This window comes from Lissotriton vulgaris, chromosome 8, assembly GCF_964263255.1.
Source record: "Lissotriton vulgaris chromosome 8, aLisVul1.2, whole genome shotgun sequence".
Taxonomy (NCBI): Eukaryota; Metazoa; Chordata; class Amphibia; order Caudata; family Salamandridae; genus Lissotriton; species Lissotriton vulgaris.
The window spans coordinates 482,495,168-482,518,124 of record NC_141696.1 but is presented as its reverse complement, the minus strand read 5'-3'; the positions used below and the strand labels follow the sequence as shown (position 1 = coordinate 482,518,124).

The following is a 22,957-nucleotide window of genomic DNA, read 5'->3' as shown; positions in this document are numbered from 1 at the left end:
AGTCTTTTATACACTCCAGTACAACGCCCTAAGTGCAACTGCATGCCCAGACATGGGTCCCGTGCTTATTGTGCCACTGGAGGCGAGCTACACCTGACTGAAGAGCCCCAATCGGTGCAAAACCAGGCTTGGGTTGCTTCTGTTCTGGTTCAGCAAAGCCCTGGCCAGACAGTTAGACATGTTCTGTTCTTATAGAATGTCATAACAAGAGAAAATGCCAATACTGATGCTCAAATCAAAAACACGATTTATCCAAGATACAAAGACCACCGAACTATGTATCCTGTGCTATTAAATAGCTTCTTTTATTTGAAAAAATGAATTTTTCAAGTTCTTTAGAAGATTCAACACATAAAAACGCACAATGTTATACACAAACATATAAATTCAATTGGACACAAGGGAAAGTGCACGAAATTCACACAAATACCTTCATACATACCACTTCAATCATGTCACAAACACACCTCACACATTCATCCTGTACAATGATCAATCAACCGGCGAATAAATACACCAATTGACAAAGCAATAGGTCTGCCAAAATACGTTAATTTCTACCACTGTTTGTTGTGAATACACCTACTAAACAACTCATCAAAATGACTTAAATTTCATCACATGAAAAAATAGTATGGTGTACAGTTGCCGCGATTTTTCGTGATTAAATAAACCAAAAATAGGCAAGCAGGCAGACCAAAGGCTCTATGCGTTTCGAATCCCACGATTGATGGGGATTCTCTTCAGGACCACCCACACTCAGGAAGCATGTCAACAACCTGTAGTCTGATCAAGGGAATTTTCACTTTTCAATCCTCTTATATCGTACCGCAGTGTCCAAGGCGAACCGTGTTCTAATTCTCAGACCGCCAGTGACCAGGGCGGCGATAGGAAGATGCCACCAGATGTCTGGTGATTTCAGGTGCAAAGGCGAAGTTTGTCTCTTCAGTCACGAGGTCCAGGAGGTATCGACGACGACCAGGAGCTGGATTCGAGCTGTGCCACGAAGGATCTAGTGGACTGCGGTGTCGGTATCCGGATTGGACCCAACAAGCCTTGGCAAACGCAACCCACGCAGGATGTCGAGATTGGCTAAGGTACAGACCCGCAAGGTCTGAGGAACTTCTCCTTTGCAGGGAAGTTAGAGGAAGCCTGGAGCAACAAGGAAAGCAAGTTAAATCAAGGATTGGTCTTCTTGGGGGCTCACTAGCCAACGGAATTGGAACCGCGAAGATGCGTTGAGTTGAAATGCACTAAGCGGGCCCACGGGACACTCGTGGAGTGTGGGCCTCTGCGCTTCGGTGCAAAAGGTGCTCGGGCTGGGGCTTCAAGCACCCCAATGCACAACTTTGGGATACCTCGGGAAGTCGGTGCAGGTAGCAAAATGCAGTATGTCCAGGAGTTCCGGTCCCACGTCTCTCGTGTCCCCCACATGTCTCAGCTTATCTGGGAGCGCAGGCCAGCGTCCCCTCCCTGGACAGGAAACCTATTGTCCAAGCCTCCCCTGCCGGAGTTTTGCCCATCAGCAGGAGTGCAGACTCGTGTCTGTGGCAGCAGCATCCATTTGGGCTCTGTTTAACTTTAAGCGAGTTTAACAATAACTACATGTCTTCTCCCTCTAGAAGAGTGGAATACTACCCCCGCCACCAGAACTGGCGGGGGGTGTAGTATTCCAAAGTGTTTGACACCTTACACAACATGTTTTGATAAAGCCAAACCAAAGTTAGCATTAACCGCGAGGATTATAATGCACTTAAGAGTATATGGTGTGGCTACATCATAGAACAGCTATAAGGAGATGATTCCGAAAGATGCAGAGGGACTCATCTCATGCTAGGGCACACGCCATGAGAATAGCTTTCACTTCCTTTTTGAAGAATGCAGAGGTGGGATTCAGTCTCGTTTCTGGGGGCAAATCATTTCAAATCCTGGGAGCCATTCCTGAGAAGGCCCGGTTGTAAGTTTTCTTCTTGAGAAAACGTTGTGGTTTCAGTAGAGGATTGCTGGAGCTCCTGGTGGATCTATTGCCACATGATAAGGTAGATATAGATGTACTCTATCTAAGTAAGGGGTGATTACACCACCTTACCCAGGCTGTAAGAACAGACCTGTGGTGTCAGTTTGGAAGGCTAACCAGGGGTGGTACAATACATGCTGCAGCCCCTGGTAGGCCTAGGGTGTACCTATGCCCTGGGTACCTATGGTACACTATACAGGGACTCACATGGGTGAACCAGTAACCAATCTGGGATGTACCTAAAGTACATGGTATCAATTTAGAGAGAGAACAGCTAGGCTATGGGCCTGGTTAGCAGAACCACAGCCATACTAAAGTTGAAAAACCAGAGAATCACAGCAAAAAGGGGGGGTAACCATAGGAAGCAGACCCTACTCTCCTACAACCACTTGTCTACGACTTACAAGACTGTTGTTCAAGACTTAAGGTAAGTAGGGGCCAAGGCCCAAGACCGCACCAACAGGTCATCTCCTTCAGCTCTGGGTGTCCGCCTGCAGAGGTGCTTTTTGGTGTCTAGTGACCTGTTGAAGTCACTGGGAAACGGTTCCTGCATAAACAAGCTGCAAGCGGCGACTGGGGGGGGGTGGGGGGGGGGCAGTCGGTTCAAACCCAAAGAGAGGCTCGGGTCTTTAAGTTATCTGGTGCTTGGATGAACCCTCAGTTTATATGGACTCGGGCTGTGGGGCTCGTGTACAGTGGTCTTTGGTCTGGCTGGTTGTGGTGGTCAGAGGTGCATTGTTTCAGTGAGCTTGCAGAAAGAGGCTGCAGGCAGGGATCCGAGAGACCAGTCCAGCAGAACTCAAAGGTGAGTTCAGGTCTTGGGGGTCTCTGGGTGATGGGGACACCGTCTGTTCACTTGGACTTGGGCTGTGGGACTCTGGTGCAGAGGTGCTTTGTGGTGTCAAGTCACGGTGGTTAGACACTTGCTTCTGGTGATGACCTGAAAATGGGGACACAACAGGACAGCTGGGTCACTCTAGATGAAGGCTTCTGCCATTTTGACATCCCTCGTTGGCTGGTCAGTCTCTGTGGGGTCGGTGTCCTGGTTGGGCCCCCAACACGTCTTGGCTGCTGCAAGGGGTCGGGTACCTTGGATATTGGTGCTGGAGGGCTCCTGGCGGGTCTAGAGTCTCGTTACTTGCTGGGTAGATGAGGCTGTCCTCTGGGAACAAAGAACACCTCCTCCGGGGTGGCTGCTGCATCGGTGAGGCTGGGGGGGGGTGGACAGCAGCTTGGTAAACCAGAGCTTGCATTTCAGTGCCTACAGGATGTAGGGATGTAACTCAGCTCTTCCATGGAAGATGCTGGCTTTTTTGCCAAGTGCTGGCAGCCCTCCCTGGCTTTTGGATCCTGAACAGCTGCAGGATGAGCCATCTTTATCGCAATGGTCAGGGACAGCAAGCAGGCCTGCAGGGTTGGCGCCAAGTTAGTTGCTGCTCCTCAGTTCTTGCTTCTTGCGGCTCCACTTTATCCTCCTTCTTGAGTCTGTTGATACTGATTTCCTGGGCTAGGGGCTTCCCTAATTACTAGATTTAGGTAAGCAGAGTGAAGGGTAGTAGCCATTGGGCTACTTACCCTTGTGGTCATTACACTCCTTATATGACCACTTCTTTCGTTGGTCACATCAGGTATCTCACCTTAGAGGTGTGACTTGCCTTGTACTACAACCACGCCTCTCTGCATGTCTAAGTTCCCACCTGTCCTGGTGCCAAATGCCCCTCAGGGCAGCGGGTGGCATCTCCCAGGTCTGGGGAAGCCGGGTTCACATATAAAAGGCGACAAGGGCTTTGAAGTCCCTGGCTCTGATATGTTAAATAACTAGCCATCTCACTGGAGGAGGTGTTAACACCTTCCTCTGGAGCAGGCATTGTTTCTGGTTACAGAGCGGGGGCTGTCACCTGCGCAGGGTCAAAAAACTGTGTGTGGTGGCAGACTGGACTACACCAGTCAGTCAGCCAGCCTACTTAAGGCTAGTAGGTCTCAGGGTACACCTGTAAAATGCCCCCCCTGGGGGCATGGTATAATAAATCTGATACTGTAATCAGTATAGATTTATTTAACCAAGGTGCTTGATACCAAACCACATAGATGTCAATTAAGCTATTATATAGCTGGGTAAATCGTTCTGACCAGTGCCCAGTACATACCATAAGATTGCTTCCCTGTTCACTTGCACTATCTAGCAGTTGAACTAGGCATTTCATGTCCATATTGGCTTATGCAGTTATGCCCTCACATAGGCTATAAAGTTAGGCTGCAAGGCCTGCTGTAGGGGTGACTTGTATATACCATATGCAGTGACTTTGCCGTGTTTTCACCATGGTTTGCACCATGACACGTAGCTTGCAATGATGAAGAACCGGGCCTTAATGAGACTGGCGGCGCAGGGCACGCCTTAAATCTCCGAGTTCACCTGCCTTGTCAGACAGAAATACAAGACACTCTGTTAGGTGTAGAAAACCAGGTTTATTAGCTGCAGCTAAGCACAGTTGTCCCAGAAGTAGAGAGTAGGTTCTTAGGAGACTGCCACTTTATTCCGTGGCACACAATCTTTTATAGCACACATATTTACAACGTATACTCCCAATACATACAAGGCTAGCCAATAGGAAAAGTTGGAAAACAAGCTATCAAGTGTCCCAAATACGCCCTTCTTTCAGACCCTGTGTGTCACCCCTCCCCACAAGTTAATCAGTGCTAGTGCCTACAATCCAATTTGCAGGTGGCAGGACGTATTAGTGTGCCTCAAAGGATAGTTGTGTAACAAGAGAATGCAAGGAGAGAATAACGAAGGCCAGTCGGATAAGATAAAGTAAGTAAAGAATAGGGAGAGCCAAACAGTCAGTCGAGACGGGGATCAATCAACCTAAACATGGATTAGTGGACTCGGCCAGACTCTGACATCGGTTTCGTAAACAAGGGCGGGGGTTACTTTTTAACAGAAGAGACACGTAGCAGCTGGAAAAGGCAAAAACACTCCGTTCGCCGTGCTGCCTGAGTGAGGGCAACACAAAATGGCGACGGGACACAAAATGGCGGCCGAATACAGGACGAAGTCGAAAACCGAAGAACCTCAGAGGCAATCTGCATGCAATTTGTATGGGGCTCACTTAGTGTGGCATTAGACATGCAGCCCTTGTGGACCTTCTGTGGTACCCATGCCCTAGGTACCAGGCGTACCATTTACTAGTGACTTACAGAGGTGCCACAGTGTATTCCGAATTGTATCACAATTGTATTTTTGATCTTGTTTTAGGGAAAGAGCATTGGCACTGGGGCCTGGTTAGCAGGCTTCCAGTGCACTACAAGTCTAAAACCTCAGTATTGGTGAGCAAAAAGAGGGTGTGACCATGACAAAAAGGGGCACTTTCCTACAGAAGGCCATTACAGAAGTGCTAGCCTTTTATCCCAGTCTTAGGAAAATAGCAGCTTCCATAGACCTATTTCAGAAGCTCGTCTTTAACTGTGCAGCAGTGCTACTACTGAAGTCTAGACACATTTAGGATACCGTTTCAAAATGACCCATTATTTATCTAAAACATCAGCCACAGGCAGAAAGCCAGGACCAATCTTGTTTGGGTGCTAGATTAGAAATCTGAATGTACGCCAGTAAAACTAGAGCACATCTAGTAGATGTCTTACCAGATGTTTAAAAAAGGGGGGAGGGCAGTCGCGAAATTGTCTGGGACATTGGACTCTAAGATATGTACTGCTGGCTCCTTTAGTGGTGGTAAAAAGGTCTATTAAAGCTGTCATGTTGGTTTAGGTTAGACTTTTATGACCAAACAGGGATTTGCATTTGTATTTCAGTCAGAAGGCAGCAAAGGGTACACTGTGACAGATCTCGGGGTGGGGGGGGGGGGGTCATAGTCCAAGGGATCTGCTCCAGTGACAGGGAAACAGGAATAACCATAGGCAGTTCTTTGAGCGTTTTGAACTGTATGCTTTCATAATGTACTCTGTGCACAACACACTCAGCCCAAGCACACAGCTTCCTCTCTCATGTGGCAGAAAAGTACTACTGTTGTAGGATATTAAGAGATGTTTGACAGAAGAGTGGGATGCTACTTTTTTCTTGATTTGCTTGGGATGTTGCTATCTGCAGGTTCTATGATGCTGCATCAAAGATCAAAGTGGGGTCCACTCTTTAGTCATCCAAGGGGCAGAATGTTTTTTATGTGTTAACAAAGTGTGTGAGGTTTCATAAAATAAACATTTATTTGTCTGGACTATTGTAGAAATGTGTGCTGCTTTGTTTTTCCAGATATATCTCCACCTACCTGAATGTACAGGAAAGGGATCCTAAAGCCCATAAATTCCTTGGTCATCTGTATGAAATTGAGGAGAACATACACAAAGCTGTGGGATGCTACAAGGTAAGAAACCAATCAATTGAGACCGTGGTAGAAATATTTCTGTTCTATGCCATTTTTAATTTATTGCGCTCAAAGCATGAGTAGGTTTATTTAGACTGGCAGATGGCAGTGTACTATTACAGTGAAGTTTTCTAGTCTGTTTAGAACCGACGTCCACACCATTTTTAAGTGTCCTAATATCTACGCTTTCTCCCTCCCTACTTTCATGCAGAATCTTGTCATTTTCCTCTGTTTTATTTTGAATTAAAAAAAAATCAGGAACTTCTTAAAATGTTTGTTTGCTCCACTTCAATCCTTCCTTTTCAAGACCTGGTGAATATTATTTATTTGATCTCCAGGTGAAACTTCTGACACCATGCAGCCCCTTGTCCTTCAGCAAGGGGGTGCAGTGTCAGGAACTATAGCAGTTGAGATACATGGTACAAAATCTCAAAACTGAACGTCATAACATCCAAATTAACCCAAACGACAATATAAAAAGGGAAGAAATTGGTACAGAGTGCTTCCTTATTGTCGAGGACGAGCATCCCAGTGAAACATTATGTTCAGTCTGTCAGTTCTGTAGTAGGGGATCTCTGTGTATAGTCATAATCTAGTGAATAGTCCCGCCCATGTGCGCGGACCCCGGAGCAATCAAAAATAATCTCTTAAGTTGTCAAAACATGCAGACCTGCACCGACACTTAAGAGAGAATTTAAAGACAGATAATGCAGCCTATATCCACAGGCTACACTGTCCAATACTTCAACTAGAAATTCCACCAAAATCCACAAACAGCACAGCCTGTCCAGGGTTTTCCACAGAGAAAACCTTGCCTTTAACAGCAAAACCCTCTGGAATGATAGAGAGGAAGAAGTGGACAGACAAGCCCCATAGGCTGCCATTATGTGGCTCAAAACAGGATACTGTGCCTTTAAGAGAACTTTCCAGAAGCCTCACAGTATCCCAGAATGCAGTGCAGGTCCCTTTCACCTTCAGTTCTTTTTTCCGGCTCCTGCTAGCAGGACCCTGGAGCATTAGCTCTTCTGTTTTGAGTTTTTTCTTTACAATTTTTGTGATAATTTTGGATTTTTGTAGCTTCACTCGACGTCTTTGGCCTTTATCTACATTCTGCTGTGTTTTTTTGGCAGAATTTCTGCAGTCTTCTTGTCTTTAGACTATTTCTAGTCTGACAAGTGCTTTGTCTGCAGCTGAACTAAAGACCAAAGCTGAAGCTCACAGGGTTTGTACTCTGTGCTTGCCTGTGTCTTTTGACACCTGTCTTCTCTGTACCTTCTTTTCTAGGAGGCTTCGGCTCCCAGGTTTCAAACGGAGGAGTTTGAAGGCATCTTCAGCCTCTGGGTAAGGAGAGGGTAGGTCCTCTACCGAGTCCCATGCTGTGATCTCTGGGGTTCTCCCCAGTAAGGGCACATCTGAGCTATGACGCGGTTCCGGTCTGCTTCGGGGCCGTCATGGAGGGCCTCGACGTCATGGGGTGCCTGGACGTCATGGAGTGCCTGGACGTCATGGAGTGCCTGGACGTCATGGAGTGCCTGGACGTCATGGAGTGCCTGGACGTCATGGAGTGCCTGGACGTCATGGAGTGCCTGGACGTCATGGAGTGCCTGGACGTCATGGAGTGCCTGGACGTCATGGAGTGCCTGGACGTCATGGAGTGCCTGGACGTCAATGGAGCAGGGATGCTCGACGTCAATGGAGCAGGGATGCTCGACGTCAATGGAGCAGGGATGCTCGACGTCAATGGAGCAGGGATGCTCCTTTTGGGGCGTTGGTCGCTTGGGCTCTGCTCTCTTCCGTTGGGTCCGGACGTCACCGTTAGGGATGGCTCGGCATCTCCGTGTTTGACACCGTAGTGACATTTTTACGTCTGAGTGTTGGTTGTCGTAGATACAGTCATTGTCTTAGTGATGGTGACGTTGTAGTGAGGTCGACGTCATGGGTTACAGCCGCAGAATACTGCCGGCGCTTGACGCCTGGGTCTTTTTCCAGGCCTCGCTCCGTGGTGAGCCTCTCTTCATAGGAGGGGACTTTGTGTTCCCGGCACCGTCCACTCACGACGCAGAGCAGTTGCTCAGCGTCGAGGAACCCTTCTGATGGGGAGTTTGTGGCTACTCACCACGTGTAAGCGAGGGACGTTGGTCCTTTTGCTTAGTTTTGAGTATTTGCAAACCTACTCGTCGGCTAGGTCGCCTCCTGCTCAACCACCACTGGTGAGACCACCAGGGATGTTTCGGAATTCTCTCTGTTCCCTCTCCCGCCCACCACCCCAGGGGCCTTTGGCCCCTCAGTCTGCGAACCCCCGTGCCTTGATGCCAGGGATGCGTCTTCCATGAGTACGGGGAGTCTCTTTCCGACTCTTAACTGGTTGGCAGGACTTAACTTTCGTCCACTACCACCTGACAGGAGGTTCTGGCTCCGACCGTGCTCCTGACTTGGTCGCAGGAGTGGGGGCATGTAGACGTCATGCTGTGGCCCGCTGTTGCTGGACCGTTGTGGTGAGATCCCTCTGTGGGGGTGTTTTCTTCACCGATTTGTAGTTCCCCTGCCGAGAGACAGGAGGGAAGCCTTACAAGAGATGGTCTAATGGGCCTGATGGTTTCGGTCGGAGCGGAGTTTTCTCTCCTGCCGACCCCCAGGTATTGTGGGTTTGTACTACGTTGCCATACTTTGTTTCGTCTGACGTCTCTGCAGCCTGCGGCTCAGCAGTGTGCTTCTACTCTCCCGTTCTTTGGGCAACCCTTGGGCTGCCATGAGAGTAGTGAGTGGCTCGCATGAAGTCTGAATCGGAGACTTTTGGACGGCTGTAGGTTTGGGGCGTGGAGAACGGCTTGATGCCTTCTGCCCTTTCTAGCGGCGTTTTTCCTCCCAGGATTTGCCTGTGGTCCCGGGACGCCATTTAATGCTTTACAAGTATATTGTGCGCATACGCGGGAGAGCTTGTTGCTCCTCGGCGAACAAAGGCCGTCCGGGTGAGCTTGTTGCTCCTCGGCGAACAAAGGCCGCGGGAGAGCTTGTTGCTCCTCGGCGAACAAAGGCCGTCCGGGTCTAAGTCAGTCTTCGGTTCATCGGCCCTCCTCCAGCGATTCCTCCGGTCAGCTTGCGGTTTCAGCCGCGCGAGCTCCAAGCAGAGGCCGATATCCTGTTAAGGAAAAGGGCGATAGAGGACGTACCTCTGTCTCAAAGGGGAAGAGGTCTGTACTCCCGGTTCTTTCTGGTTCGCAAGAAGGACAAGAACGAGTTCAGGCCCATTCTGGATTTGCGACAAGCAAACAAATGGATTCGCAGAGGGAATTTCGCATGCTGTCTTTGCGTCAGGTTTATACTCCGCTGCAACAGGGAGATTGGCTCTGTGCTATAGATCTACAGGATGCGTACTTCCATGTGCTCATTGCACACAAACACAGGAAGTTCCTGCGATTCCAAGTCTGCGCCCATCATTATCAGTACACAGTACTGCCAGTCGGGCTGAAGTCTGCGCCCAGAACATTCTCGAAGTGCATGGCGGTGGTCGCTGCACGCCTGAGGAAAAACAAGGTGTTTTCTCTACCCGTACCTGGACGATTGGTTGATCAAGGCCTCCTCCTTCTCGGAAGCTCAGGCACACTTCCAGAGGACATGCGTTCTCTTGAACAAGCTGGGGTTGCACATCAACATGTCCAAGTCTGTCCCGATTCCGGTCCAGTGCGTACAGCACTTGGGAGCCTCCATCAATACGCTGTCAACAGCCGTGTCTCCTTCGGAGGAGAGACAATTATCACTCCTTAGGAAGGCTCAGGCTCTTGTGACCGACCCATCTACAACAGTGGGGACGGTGTCTTCTCTACTGGGGTCGATGGCCTCTTGTATCTTCCTCACGTCACACGCACGGCGGCTCATGAGACCTTTGCAGGAGTGCTTGGAGGATCAGTGGGATTAGAGGAAAGGATCTTGGGGCGACTAGATAAGACTGTCTCTGCGTGCTCTTCAGTCTCTGAAGTGGTGGTGTTCAGCGGAGATTCTCCTCAGAGGGGTTCCCTTTCACAAGGACATTTCCACACAGACTATCGTGACGGATGCGTCTCCCCACGGCTGGGGGTCGCTTTCCGGAGACTTGCAGATACAAGGAACGTGGTCCCCGATGGAGTCCACGTATCACATCATTTTCCGGGAACTCAGAGCTGTCCACTTGGCACTGAAGGCGTTTCTTCCGTCCTTCCAGACCAACTCTCTGCTTGTACAGACGGACAATACGACCACAATGTATTACCTCAACAAGCAGGGGGGTTCGAGATCGCGCACTCTGTCGCAGGAGGCGCGGGCGATCTGGCGCTGGTTTCTAGCCAGAGGACTGACGATAACGGCTACCCATTTGCCAGGTGTATAGAATGTTCAGGCGGACGCACTGAGCAGACTGATTCAGGAAAACCACAAATGGGTCATAAACGACGAGGTACTAGGAGAAGTCTTCGCAAGATGGGGGACACCAGATGTAGATCTGTTCTCCACCGCCGAAAACAGCAAATGCCGAGACTTCGCCTCTGGGAACTACCAGCAGGGGACGCTGGGGAATGCGTTATGGATCAACTGGTCGAACAGCTTTCTGTACGCTTTTCCACCCTTTCCCCTGATTCCGGCGGTGCTCATCCAGCTATCCCAGTCCAGGGCGCGGATGATCCTGATTGCCCCGGAATGGCCCAGACAGTGGTGGTTCACGGACCTGCTTCACCGGTCTCTCCTTCCTCACATACGACGGCCGTGTAGGCCGGACCTTCTCACGAAGTTCAGAGGGCAGGTGTTGCACCCCAACCTCTCGTCTTTGAGTTTGGCGGCATGGCTCCTGAGATAGTGCAATCTGGCCATTTGAATCTACCAGAAGTTTGTATGGACATACTGAAGGAGGCTAAGCAACCTTCCACTAGGACTTCTTATGCTTACAAGTGGAAGAGGTTTTGCATCTGGTGCAAGTCCGAGGACCATGACCTGACGACGTGTAAGGAAGATGTCATCCTTCCGTACCTGCTACATCTGGCGCAGTTTGGCCTTAATGTCCATTCCATTAAGGTTCATCTTGCTGCGCTGACTGCCTACAGGAAATGCCCTTCACAGACTTCCTTCTTTCAGATCCCTGTGATCAAAGATTTTTTGGAAGGCTTGAAGAAAGTGTTCCCTCCTGTCCGGCTTCCTTCCCCTTCATGGGAATTGAACGTGGTGCAGTCCAGACTGAGGAAGGAGCCTTTTGAACCTTTTCATAAAGCTTCGTTGCAGCACCTGTCCTGGAAGGCGGCGGTCCTCGTGGCCATTACATCGGCCCGCAGGGTGAGGGAAATTCCGGCGTTGTGTTGCCGAGAACCTTATACTGTATTTCATGCTGCTAAGGTTGTTATGCATACTCTCCCTATATTTCGTCCAAAGGTTATGTCTGATTTCCATGGTAACCAGACTATACATTACCTACGTTTTTTCAGAATCCTTCATCTCCAGCGGAAAGGTCTCTGCATTCCCTGGATGTTAGGAGGGTGTTGAAATTTTATCATGATGAAACCAAAGATATTCGTAGGTCAGACCAATTGTTTATCAATTGTGGATCAGTCAGGACCGGTCTTGCTACCTCTAAACAGTCCATCTAGAGGTGGGTTGTGTCCTGTATACAATTGTGTTGCCAAAAGGCTGATAAGACCTTAGGCGGTAAACCTAAGGCTCATTCCACCAGGGGCAAAGCTGCCATGACTGCTTTGCTGCGTAATGTTCCAATTGTAGAAATCTGCAAGGCGGCCACTTGGAAGTCGGTCCATACCTTTGTTAAGCCTTACTGTCTGGACACTGATGCCAGGGCAGATGCTCAGGTTGGGCAGGCTTCGCTGCGAAATCTGTTCGCACAGTAGTGGTGTTATTTCTTGGTTCTCCACCGCCGCTTTGGTGTGGGGATGGGCTTGCCATTCTATTCACTAGATTATGACTATACACAGAGATCCCCTACTACAGAAGGAGTAGTTTCTGTCCTGTAACTCCAGTTCTGTAGTAGGGGTATCTCTGTTATAGTCATAAGGGCCCGCCCTCCTCCCCGGTGGAGAGAGATATTCATTGAAGAAATGCTACAGGTCTGGCGTGTTACGCCTTCAAAAAGAACTGAAGGTGAAAGGGACCTGCACTGCATTCTGGGATACTGTGAGGCTTCTGGAAAGTTCTCTTAAAGGCACAGTATCCTGTTTTGAGCCACATAATGGCAGCCTATGGGGCTTGTCTGTCCACTTCTTCCTCTCTATCATTCCAGAGGGTTTTGCTGTTAAAGGCAAGGTTTTCTCTGTGGAAAACCCTGGACAGGCTGTGCTGTTTGTGGATTTTGGTGGAATTTCTAGTTGAAGTATTGGACAGTGTAGCCTGTGGATATAGGCTGCATTATCTGTCTTTAAATTCTCTCTTAAGTGTCGATGCAGGTCTGCATGTTTTGACAACTTAAGAGATTATTTTTGATTGCTCCGGGGTCCGCGCACATGGGCGGGACTATTCACTAGATTATGGCTATAACAGAGATACCCCTACTACAGAACTGGAGTTACAGGACAGAAACTACTCCTTATTGATCCTTAATTTGTTGAATTGATGTTATATAGAGCAACTCAAATGATAGTTAGCCCAAAAGAGGGAAGGTGACTAAGTAATATATCCGAGCCCGGAGGGGGCCCCCCGCATGAGCCTCTTCACAGTTCCAAAGACAACCCTTTTTATGGCACAAGTATGGCTACCCTAGCATTTCCCAAAAGTCAGCGCCAACTATAGCAAAGGATACTTTGACAGTGCATCATCTCCCAAACTAAGCAAGGTTGACTATAAACTGTGGCCAGGCCAGGTCCTGTGTAGGTCAACACTAGGGTGGGGTAGAAAAGGACTTGTGAAATGTAAAAGTTACATTGGGAAAGCCCATTTGCAGGGACGGATTTAAAATAAAATGCATGTTTATAAATAAAGACTTCTGCAAACGCCTATTAGTTTGTCAGATAAACCTATCTTTAAATAGATGCATTATGGTGGATTACCCAGTACCATGACAATTTGACTCTGATCTTGTGTATTTCCATTTGGTCTTAGCACATATGCTCTGTCTATCTGCCATGTAACACTTGATCTCCTGCCCTTCTATGATGTATTTGGCTTCTCAGTCACACTTTGTTCTACTGACTTAGACATTTCAATAAAGAGATTCTGAGTAAACAGATGCACTACTTAAATACTTAATTTTTGATCTTTGTTTTACAAAGGGGAGTTACACAACTCATGCTTTTTAGGTCTTGCTGAGCCAGCACATGTGCTACTCTGCGAGACATTTAGTTAATGGCTTTTTAAAGTGCTACCACAAGCTTTGGCTGGCATAGCGGTTGCGGTCACACAAGCGAGATTGCGCGCAACTGCCAGCTTTCAGAGCCCGATCAGGCCATCTGGCTTTCCTCTCACTTGATTGCTTTCTCATTGCTCCTCCGCCCCTCCCACCGCGTCTCGCTTTAATTGCAAACATATGTGCAAACGCGCTGCTTTCACTTTCACTTTCGCACGCGCGCCACTTTTGAAGCCAGGCTTGTCTTGTTTATTTTCCTTTGGCTTCCGTCTTGATGATTGTCAATGCATGTGTTGTGAGGTTTTTTTGCAGTGTGTGTTTAGAATTCTGATCATTGGATTGTACGTGCCTTTGGTGTGGGATTTCCTCCCTGCGCATGAAGGTGAGTGCCAAGCAGTTTTTTTTAAACGGGATCAGTGATACAGCCGTTGACAGCGCTATACCGGGGCATCCCCATTGCGACGCCGAGCCCTCTAATGATGCTCACAGGGCTGTTTTAACACCCCCGGACTGGAGTCCCTTTACCAGCCCTGCACGCATGTCTCACGCCGCCCCCATGCAGACCAGGAAGTTCACCTGGGCGCTGAGCAAACTGGGAACCACGGCTGAACTGCTGCAAAGCATGTCCGAGGTGGTGCAGAGCTCAGTGTTGCTGGCGAGTGCACTCCTCTCAGAAATTCCCATTAGCTTCAGCGCACCGATAGAGTATCTAATTTAGTACTCATGCTAAAATGGAGACTGGGTTTTCTTGCATTGAGTACGAGTTGCTCGAGCTTCTCTCCCCCCAAAAAAGGCAATGCTATTGAGCCTAGATTGCCTCCCAACAGACCTCTTACCTTGTCCATTGACTATGCACTTGTACAATGTATGAAATCATGTATCCACAAAAACTCTTGTCCCCTGTAAGCATGGAATGTGCCTACATTGCCACAGCTTGCCTCAACACATGCCTAAACTATCATTTCCATAACTCGCTTACTAAATGTATATTGTCTTTCTGATCTATGCATGGACTGCCCGTCTGTAACGTGCTTGCTTTGTACATGGACTCCACCCCTTGCAGTTGTTCATTTATTGACACAACCTTCTTTGCACGTACAGCCCCTTGCAACCACTCACGAGGTACATAGACTGTACCACACACTGACAGTGCCTTCTCACAACCACCTGAATTGTGTGTTGACTCCTTTCTTCCACCCCATCGTCATTCACTGTGCATAAATGTACCTCTTCCTCGATTTGCTATGTGTATTGCCTTCTCTCACCACACTCTCATACGACAGTGCTGAGTGCCCAATGTTATGCACTGTGCATTCATTGTCTTACTTAGTGAAGCATGCATGGCCTTTTGCTAGTGGTACTGTTATATTCATGTTCAAAGTATTTATTTTCCAAGATACAGATTGTTATTGCTGGTATATGATAAATATGAATTTATTATTTTAATATCATGACTGCATATTGTCAAATGTTTTTTTTCGAGAACAGTGATGGTACATAGCATGGTAACAGCAATACCAGGTTAATACTTTGTGTTTTAAGTAATTCCTGCCATTTGTTTTGCTAGCAAACGTAGATGGCTATAGTTACTAACATGAGCTGAAATCTGGTTAGACTCCTAAAAAAAAAAACAGCATCTGCCAACCTCAGGGGTCAACTTAATGTCTGCTATCTTTCCAAGACTTCATTTTACAAAGTTATTTGTTCTTGCTTCTGATGTCTGTTGGTGCACCCTCTAGCAATAGTATCGGATCCTAATGCTCTCCAAGACTACCTAATTTGGGGACTCTCTACTTGCATACCTGCTGCCCGTTTTCCTGGTGGTACAGCTCTCTCTTTGGACCCAGCAACTCCTCGCCGGACCCGCTCCGCGGGTCCCGCTTCGTCGCTTGGGAGAGGAGGACGCCAAGGGTGCCGGTAAGCCTTGCAGGGCTGCGAGCAGCGTGGTCAGGGACTCCATATCCCAGGAGTCCCTGATAGCCCGGCAGCTAACACCTGGGCCGCTCTCCCTGCAAGCCCCGCCCCTTCACCTACGGAGTCAAAAGCCAGCGCTCCCACCGTCGCTTTGGGACTCTCTACTTGCATACCTGCTGCCCGTTTTCCTGGTGGTACAGCTCTCTCTTTGGACCCAGCAACTCCTCGCCGGACCCGCTCCGCGGGTCTCGCTTCGTCGCTTGGGAGAGGAGGACGCCAAGGGTGCCGGTAAGCCTTGCAGGGCTGCGAGCAGCGTGGTCAGGGACTCCATATCCCAGGAGTCCCTGATAGCCCGGCAGCTAACACCTGGGCCGCTCTCCCTGCAAGCCCCGCCCCTTCACCTACGGAGTCAAAAGCCAGCGCTCCCACCGTCGCTTTGGGACTCTCTACTTGCATACCTGCTGCCCGTTTTCCTGGTGGTACAGCTCTCTCTTTGGACCCAGCAACTCCTCGCCGGACCCGCTCCGCGGGTCCCGCTTCGTCGCTTGGGAGAGGAGGACGCCAAGGGTGCCGGTAAGCCTTGCAGGGCTGCGAGCAGCGTGGTCAGGGACTCCATATCCCAGGAGTCCCTGATAGCCCGGCAGCTAACACCTGGGCCGCTCTCCCTGCAAGCCCCGCCCCTTCACCTACGGAGTCAAAAGCCAGCGCTCCCACCGTCGCTTTGGGACTCTCTACTTGCATACCTGCTGCCCGTTTTCCTGGTGGTACAGCTCTCTCTTTGGACCCAGCAACTCCTCGCCGGACCCGCTCCGCGGGTCCCGCTTCGTCGCTTGGGAGAGGAGGACGCCAAGGGTGCCGGTAAGCCTTGCAGGGCTGCGAGCAGCGTGGTCAGGGACTCCATATCCCAGGAGTCCCTGATAGCCCGGCAGCTAACACCTGGGCCGCTCTCCCTGCAAGCCCCGCCCCTTCACCAATCACACCATCTATATACAAACGCTTGCCCCACCGCTACGCGGGAGCGAGCGGGAGCGCGCCGGGAGAAGCCCGGGACAAGGGCGGGACCGTTTGAGGCCGTTCGAGGCCTGAGCGGACTGGACTGGGCCACCCCTCTAAGCCTTTAGATACGGGCTCCATTGTCACCACCAGAAACCATGTCATCCAGGGAGTACAAGGTGAGGGCTGCAAAATCCAAATTAAAAAACGGAACCCTGGATGATTTCATTACCAAAACCCATTCCGCCATAGACAGTGAGATTGCCAAAATGCAACGTCGAGTCTCATCTGAGTTGGACGCTGCAAGGAGGCTGTCACAGGAGATAGCCGCGGCAAAAAAATCCTCCTTAGGTGCCTTCGCTTTCGCCAAAACCCCTGACCGCTCTATCGCCCAGCCACTGAAATTGATTGAAACCATTGTAGATGTTCACCAGTCAATTGTTCCCACTACACCCACACCAAAGGAGACCTTACCATTACCTTTAGTATCCCCTACCACTTCTTCAAAAGTACCTATGTCTGGGGTAATAGAGGTAATAGAGGAAATGAATGAGTGTAAGAAAGATGTGCCGGTGTTGGGTCCAGAATCTATATCTATAGTGCAGGCTGGGGGATTTCCCGAAAACAAACAGCAAGGGCCATATACCAAAAGGAAGCGTGGTAACCAAACATCATACGCTAGGAAAAAGGTAAAGGTTGCAAAATCCCAACTATCCACCAATTTGCCTTCTCCGCCTCCAGTGACAATTACACAACCTTCTGACTTTACTGCAGAGGTCAATATGGATGTGCTAGAGATAATCCAGGACAGGGACAAATTGACAATAGTGAAGGAGAATAACGAAACACCTCTTTGTGTTATAAATGGGGAAGACGTTGAATTTTTGAATGTAGTGTGGGAAACGCTTAAAAAGCTTTTAAATCCCTTTGAGGACAGATTAGCACAGATAGGTTCCCAAATTTCCAATATGGAAAAGAACCTTTTGCAGTCAGGGAAAAAGCACTCCGGTAAGGAAGATAAGGACCTAATGATCGGTGTCGAGAAACTTATAAAAAGTCTATTGAATCCCCTGATAGAGAAAACTCAAATAATAAATCTAAAATTAGATCAACTGGAGTTCTTAACATCTAAGAATACCGCTTTATTGGAAAGCCTGGTAGGAAATAAAAAACAACCAGCTACCACTGCTGGTAAGACTAATAGTGATAATACCAGTGTAGGAAAAAAGGGCCCTAAGCCTAATCAGATACCTCAACCCCTACCTAGCGGCACTACTCCCTGTACCACCCCCTGTTCGGTTCTAACTCCCTCAATAAAAATCAAGCAGGGGAACACAGTGGGACAAAAGTCAAGTAACTCGCTGGTGGTAACTACGCCAGTTGTTACACCTGGGCCTGCCCAGATTGATAATAAAGTGAAAGAAACTCCATCGAGTAAACCTCAGGCCCCTAGTAAAACCCCACTACAAGGTAGACAAATCTACGTAAATATACCACCGGAGTCTGCTCCATACATGGCTATCCTGACAGGTGTACCATTAATCCCAGAGAATAAATACGAGAAAAACGAGGACCTCCTGAATAAAACAAAATATTGGCTAAATACAAACAGGCCATTAACTGAGGATACTACTACAAAAATCCTAAGTGTACGGAGGGTTCCCTGGGTTGGACCAAGTAAAAAAGACCTGGAGGGTGACTGCATATTGATAAACTTTAGAGATAACTGGGTCAAGGATATTATTTGCAGCAAGGCTAGGTTTGGGCGGATGGGGGACATCCAGTGCATTGGTCTTGAATATTTTTATCCCAATCTCCATCAGTCCTTCCCTGATCAAAATTCTTCCCGCCAAAGATATGGCATAAATAGTAGACACCAAACGGGGTGGGCACATAACCCAAATATGAATTATGGCCCGCATCACCTTTATACTCCTTGGCATGAGACAGCTAATCTCATGGGGCCACAAAGTATGGGAAATTTCATACAAGTCCCTTATAACCCGCGAAGACCAAGGTTCATGGGCGCAGAATATCCTGGCTGGTTCCCAAATAACAATAATAACTATAATAATAACATCCCATTGAGGAATCGCTTTGACCCTTTGATGAACCTAGATGAGGTAGATTGACTGTCACCCAGGGTTAAGGTCATAGAAACATCAATAACTGAGGGTATAAAAGAAGACCAAGGGATATGTATTTATGATGGTAATTTAGTGCGGGATACTTTTGAAGGCGAAAATGCGACTACTGGACACTCACAGAAGGGGACTGTTGCCGTGCCAATGGCCAACATAGACAAGGGATACGAACAGAATATGTTATCATTGCTTAACCCAGATACCACTGTTGTAGGAGATGATTCGGGAAATAGTGATGAAACGCAAGGGCCTTCACCTTCCTCTTCATTAATTTCCTTATTGTGCTGGAACATCTTCGGAATAGCAAATAAGCTAGAGGATGAGATTTGGTTAGATTTTGTGAAAACTCATGAAATCTTGTGTCTACAAGAGACATGGTCTAAGACCACCTGTGACATCGAGGGCTTTCAATCACTTGCTGTCCCGGCTGTTCCATCTACATCGGGAAGGGCCAAAGGTGGAATATTGACTGCATTGTCTATAAAACTACAGGATCCCAAAATCTCGTCACTGGCAAAAACAAACTGGTATCAAGTATTGTTGTTGGAATACCTTTTCCCTGAACCTGTGTTATTAATTAATTGGTACTATAACATCTTTAATGGGCATGATACCTCAATAATTCAGGATTTGGAGTATGCTTTGGTTAAAGTCCGTGGTAGGCACCCTTCTTCTCCGCTTATCTGGGTGGGTGATTTTAATTGTACACTTTGCATTCATGCAGGGTCGAATGTATGTGGTCTGGAGGATTTGAATGCTCAGCCTCTAAACCACTTTAGGCACACACCGCAGGGGGACGCCCTGAATAATATCATCCTAACTAATGATCTGTGTATAGTAGACCCTTGGTCCCCCCCAGATACCCTACATTTACCGAGCTTTCAGGGCTTGAGGGGCGAAATGAGTACAATTGATTTTGTTTTGGTATCAAGCACCTTTTTAAAGCATGTAGATAAGTTGGAGGTGGTAGCAAACCCCGCCAGTGATCATAATCCTCTAATTTTATCAATCTGGGTTTCGACACATGAATCCCTAAGGTCTTGTGAACAACCTATTCAGTACAACAAAAATCAGGGTGTCACTCTGAAATGGAGGAAGATAAATGTGTCCCAGTTGCAAGATGACATTACTGCAAACTGTAAAACCGAAATAGATACATGTCTAGCAGGATTTGATTCTCATAAGGTCATAGGAAGTTTTGAAAAGTTGTGTTGCCATATAGGACAGTGCCTAAAAAAGCCTAAAGGGAAAGGTGGCCAAAGGGCCTTTAGATGGTTTGATTCTGTGTGCTCTGCCACACATAGGTCACTAAAACTAGCTTTGTCCCAAAAGCCAAGAAATAAGGAGCTTGTAAAGATCAGTAGGAAAGCTTATAGAGACGCCATTACAAAAAGAAAGCAAGACCTGAAAGATATGGCCTGGGATGACCTTGAAAAGGCAGCAGAACTGAAAGATAGCAGGCTATTCTGGGAGGTTATAAATCGCCCCCTTTTTAAGAGTGATAACAGTGAAGCTATAGCTATGCAGGTTACTGCCGAACAATGGGTTCAACACTATAGCAAGATTTTTAATCCTAAATCATATCCAATTACTTCGAGTGTTGAGGAGACAGGGGGCGTGGTGCTACCATCTCCCTCGGCTTTGACCCTCAGCTCATCAATTACATTGACTGAGATTGAGGAAGCCTTAGGGAAAGGAGCATCTTTAAAAGCGCCAGGCCCTGATGCTGTTCCCCTCGATCTTTTTAAATCCAATATCAGCCTGTGGGCACCCATTTTATTAAATGTATTTAAAGCTGTGGTGGTTGGCCGCATCCCTGGCACATGGAAAGAGGCAACCGTTGTGCCAATCTTTAAGAAGGGTAACAGATCTGATCCTCGCTGTTACCGTCCAATTTCTTTAATAGACGCTGCTTGCAAAATCCTTGGCAGAGTCATTCTGGTGAGATTGGAAAGTTGGGCAGATTCTGTTGGTTTGCTAGTCGATTCCCAATATGGTTTCAGGCACGGAAAGGGGACAAATGAGCAGTGTCTCAATTTGGCCCTGATCCTGGGGAAGTATATGAAGGCCAAAAAATCTGTTATTCATTTGGCCTTCATGGACCTGACAAGTGCTTTCGACACAGTCTGCAGGAGTAAGCTGTGGAAGATGATGACTGATATGGGCTTTGAGGAACCCCTGGTGACCTTGCTCCGTAGGTTGCATGAAGCTACAAATGTGTCCATTAGATTTGGTCCCGGAGGGGAATTAACGAAACCAATACCTTCCACGGAAGGAGTACGTCAAGGATGTATCTTGGCGCCTTTCCTCTTCTTGGTTTACACAAATGGTTTAGAACAATACCTATTAAACCAGGGTTGTGATTTCCCAAAAATCAATGGTAAAAGCATTCCAATGCTTTCATATGCGGACGATACTGTCCTAATGACACTAACAGGCAACAGCATGCAAATGTGTTTAAACGCTTTTAACAAATTCATGCTTGACTTAGATCTAAAGGTAAACTTCGAGAAATCCTTTGTAATGTCCTGTGGCCCAAAGGGGCCGTCGACTAGGAAGTTCGAGGTAAACAGCCGCATAATTGGGAAAGTTGATAATTTCAATTATCTTGGTAACCTGTTTGATAGTAAACTAAGTTGGACACCGGTAATGAAGGTCCGAGCCCAGAACATGACAAGGGCGATAGAGGGTATCTTCCGCTTCTGTAGTAAATTGGGGCAAAAACACATTATGCATCTCAGAACCCTTTACACCTCAAAGTGCCTATCTGTTGCCACCTATGGGGCAGGGGTGTGGGGGACTGAAATGCCTGCCGCAATACAGGTGGTGGAAAATGACTTCATAAAAAGGGTCTTGGCAGTTCCTAAAAGCACCTCAAACACCTTCTGTCATGATGAAATTGGTATGGTCAGTGTATCTGATATAATCAGTATGTCCCCTTTACTTTTATGGGGTAAAATCTGGCAATCAGAGGACTTGCAATTAACAAAAGAAATTATAACTGATTGCATGGCCTTAGATAACTCCAAGCAGATCCCCTGGTTATCTTATGTTTGTAATATGCTGAACAAAATCGAACTTGGTTTTTATTTCAACAGCCCTGAGAAAATCAAGGGGAATTATAAAAAGGAGATAAAATCAAAGTTCGTGAAGGCAGGTATTCAGCCTCTTATGGATAAAATTGGCACTGGAACCGTGCATGTTTGTAAACCACAACCGCAGTTTTATTTAACATTTACTTTTAATGCGCAATGGCGATTTCTTTTAACACGGTTTAGGCTGGAGACCCTTCACTTTTTACTTGCTTTCCCTAAACAAGGGGGCTGGGTTGAGAGACTGTCCCCTTGTCCTTGTAGTAACAAGGACAGGCAGAGTACCTTACATTTGGTTCTCTTCTGTTCCCTGTATAAAGAGCCAAGACTCCGGTTTATTAAATCTATTCTGAAGGGTAGGCAACCTTGTACTTACAAGGAAGGCTATGAACATTTGTTATCCTTATCTTCTGTGGAAATCTGTTGCGCAATGTTAAATTTTATCAGAATCTCCCTAAAGATCAGAAAGAATTATGGGTAGCTTCGCAGGTTAAGAATATTGTAAAATTTTAAACTGTAATCTTTGAATTTCTGTCATTGTTATTATTATGTCTCTTTTAAAACAAATTGTGTTTACAAATTAGTTTTAAATGACTAGTAGAAATGTATTCTTATCTGAAATGTGATATGATTGTATGTTCAATACTTTTATGATTCATTTTATGTATCGAATAAAGTTTTTGAATACGAATACGAATACGACTACCTAATTTGTTGTTACTAGTGTGTTTCACAACAACTCTGGCAAAATACATGGAGGAAAGAGAAACAGGCATTCATGTTCAGAAATGAACTTGGATACAATGGCTTTGGGCATAGGTAGGGAAAGTCAGAAATTGCCTTTTTGCCCTTCTAGTGATGGGAGATGATTGTTTTAATGTTTTCAAATTGCACGATAGAATGGTGGGCTCTGGTGATTGGAAGAAGTGATTTGCAATGGGGGTGGGAAAAAAGGAGGAAGAAGGCCAAGATGTTTGCTAAAACTGCAACAAAACAAACAAGCAATGGCATAGCCAATATGTCTTGCTTTTGGGACCTTATAAGTATTTAGTTGTGCAGCACAATATCCTTGGTGCAACATCATCAACTGTTGCATGGCTAAACACTTATAA

General features: G+C 47.3%; 1 protein-coding gene across 2 annotated transcripts in view; it reads left to right on the top strand.

The window, feature by feature from the left end:
- The window catches only part of LOC147697215 (E3 SUMO-protein ligase RanBP2-like), an 852,038-nt gene that overhangs the window by 62,040 nt on the left and 767,041 nt on the right, over positions 1 to 22,957 (top strand). For both annotated transcript variants that reach the window (XM_086934289.1, XM_086934288.1), the window contains exon 3: positions 6,282 to 6,393. In XM_086934289.1, the coding sequence (XP_086790415.1) occupies positions 6,282 to 6,393 (112 nt within the window). The remainder of the gene's footprint in view (positions 1 to 6,281; positions 6,394 to 22,957) is intronic.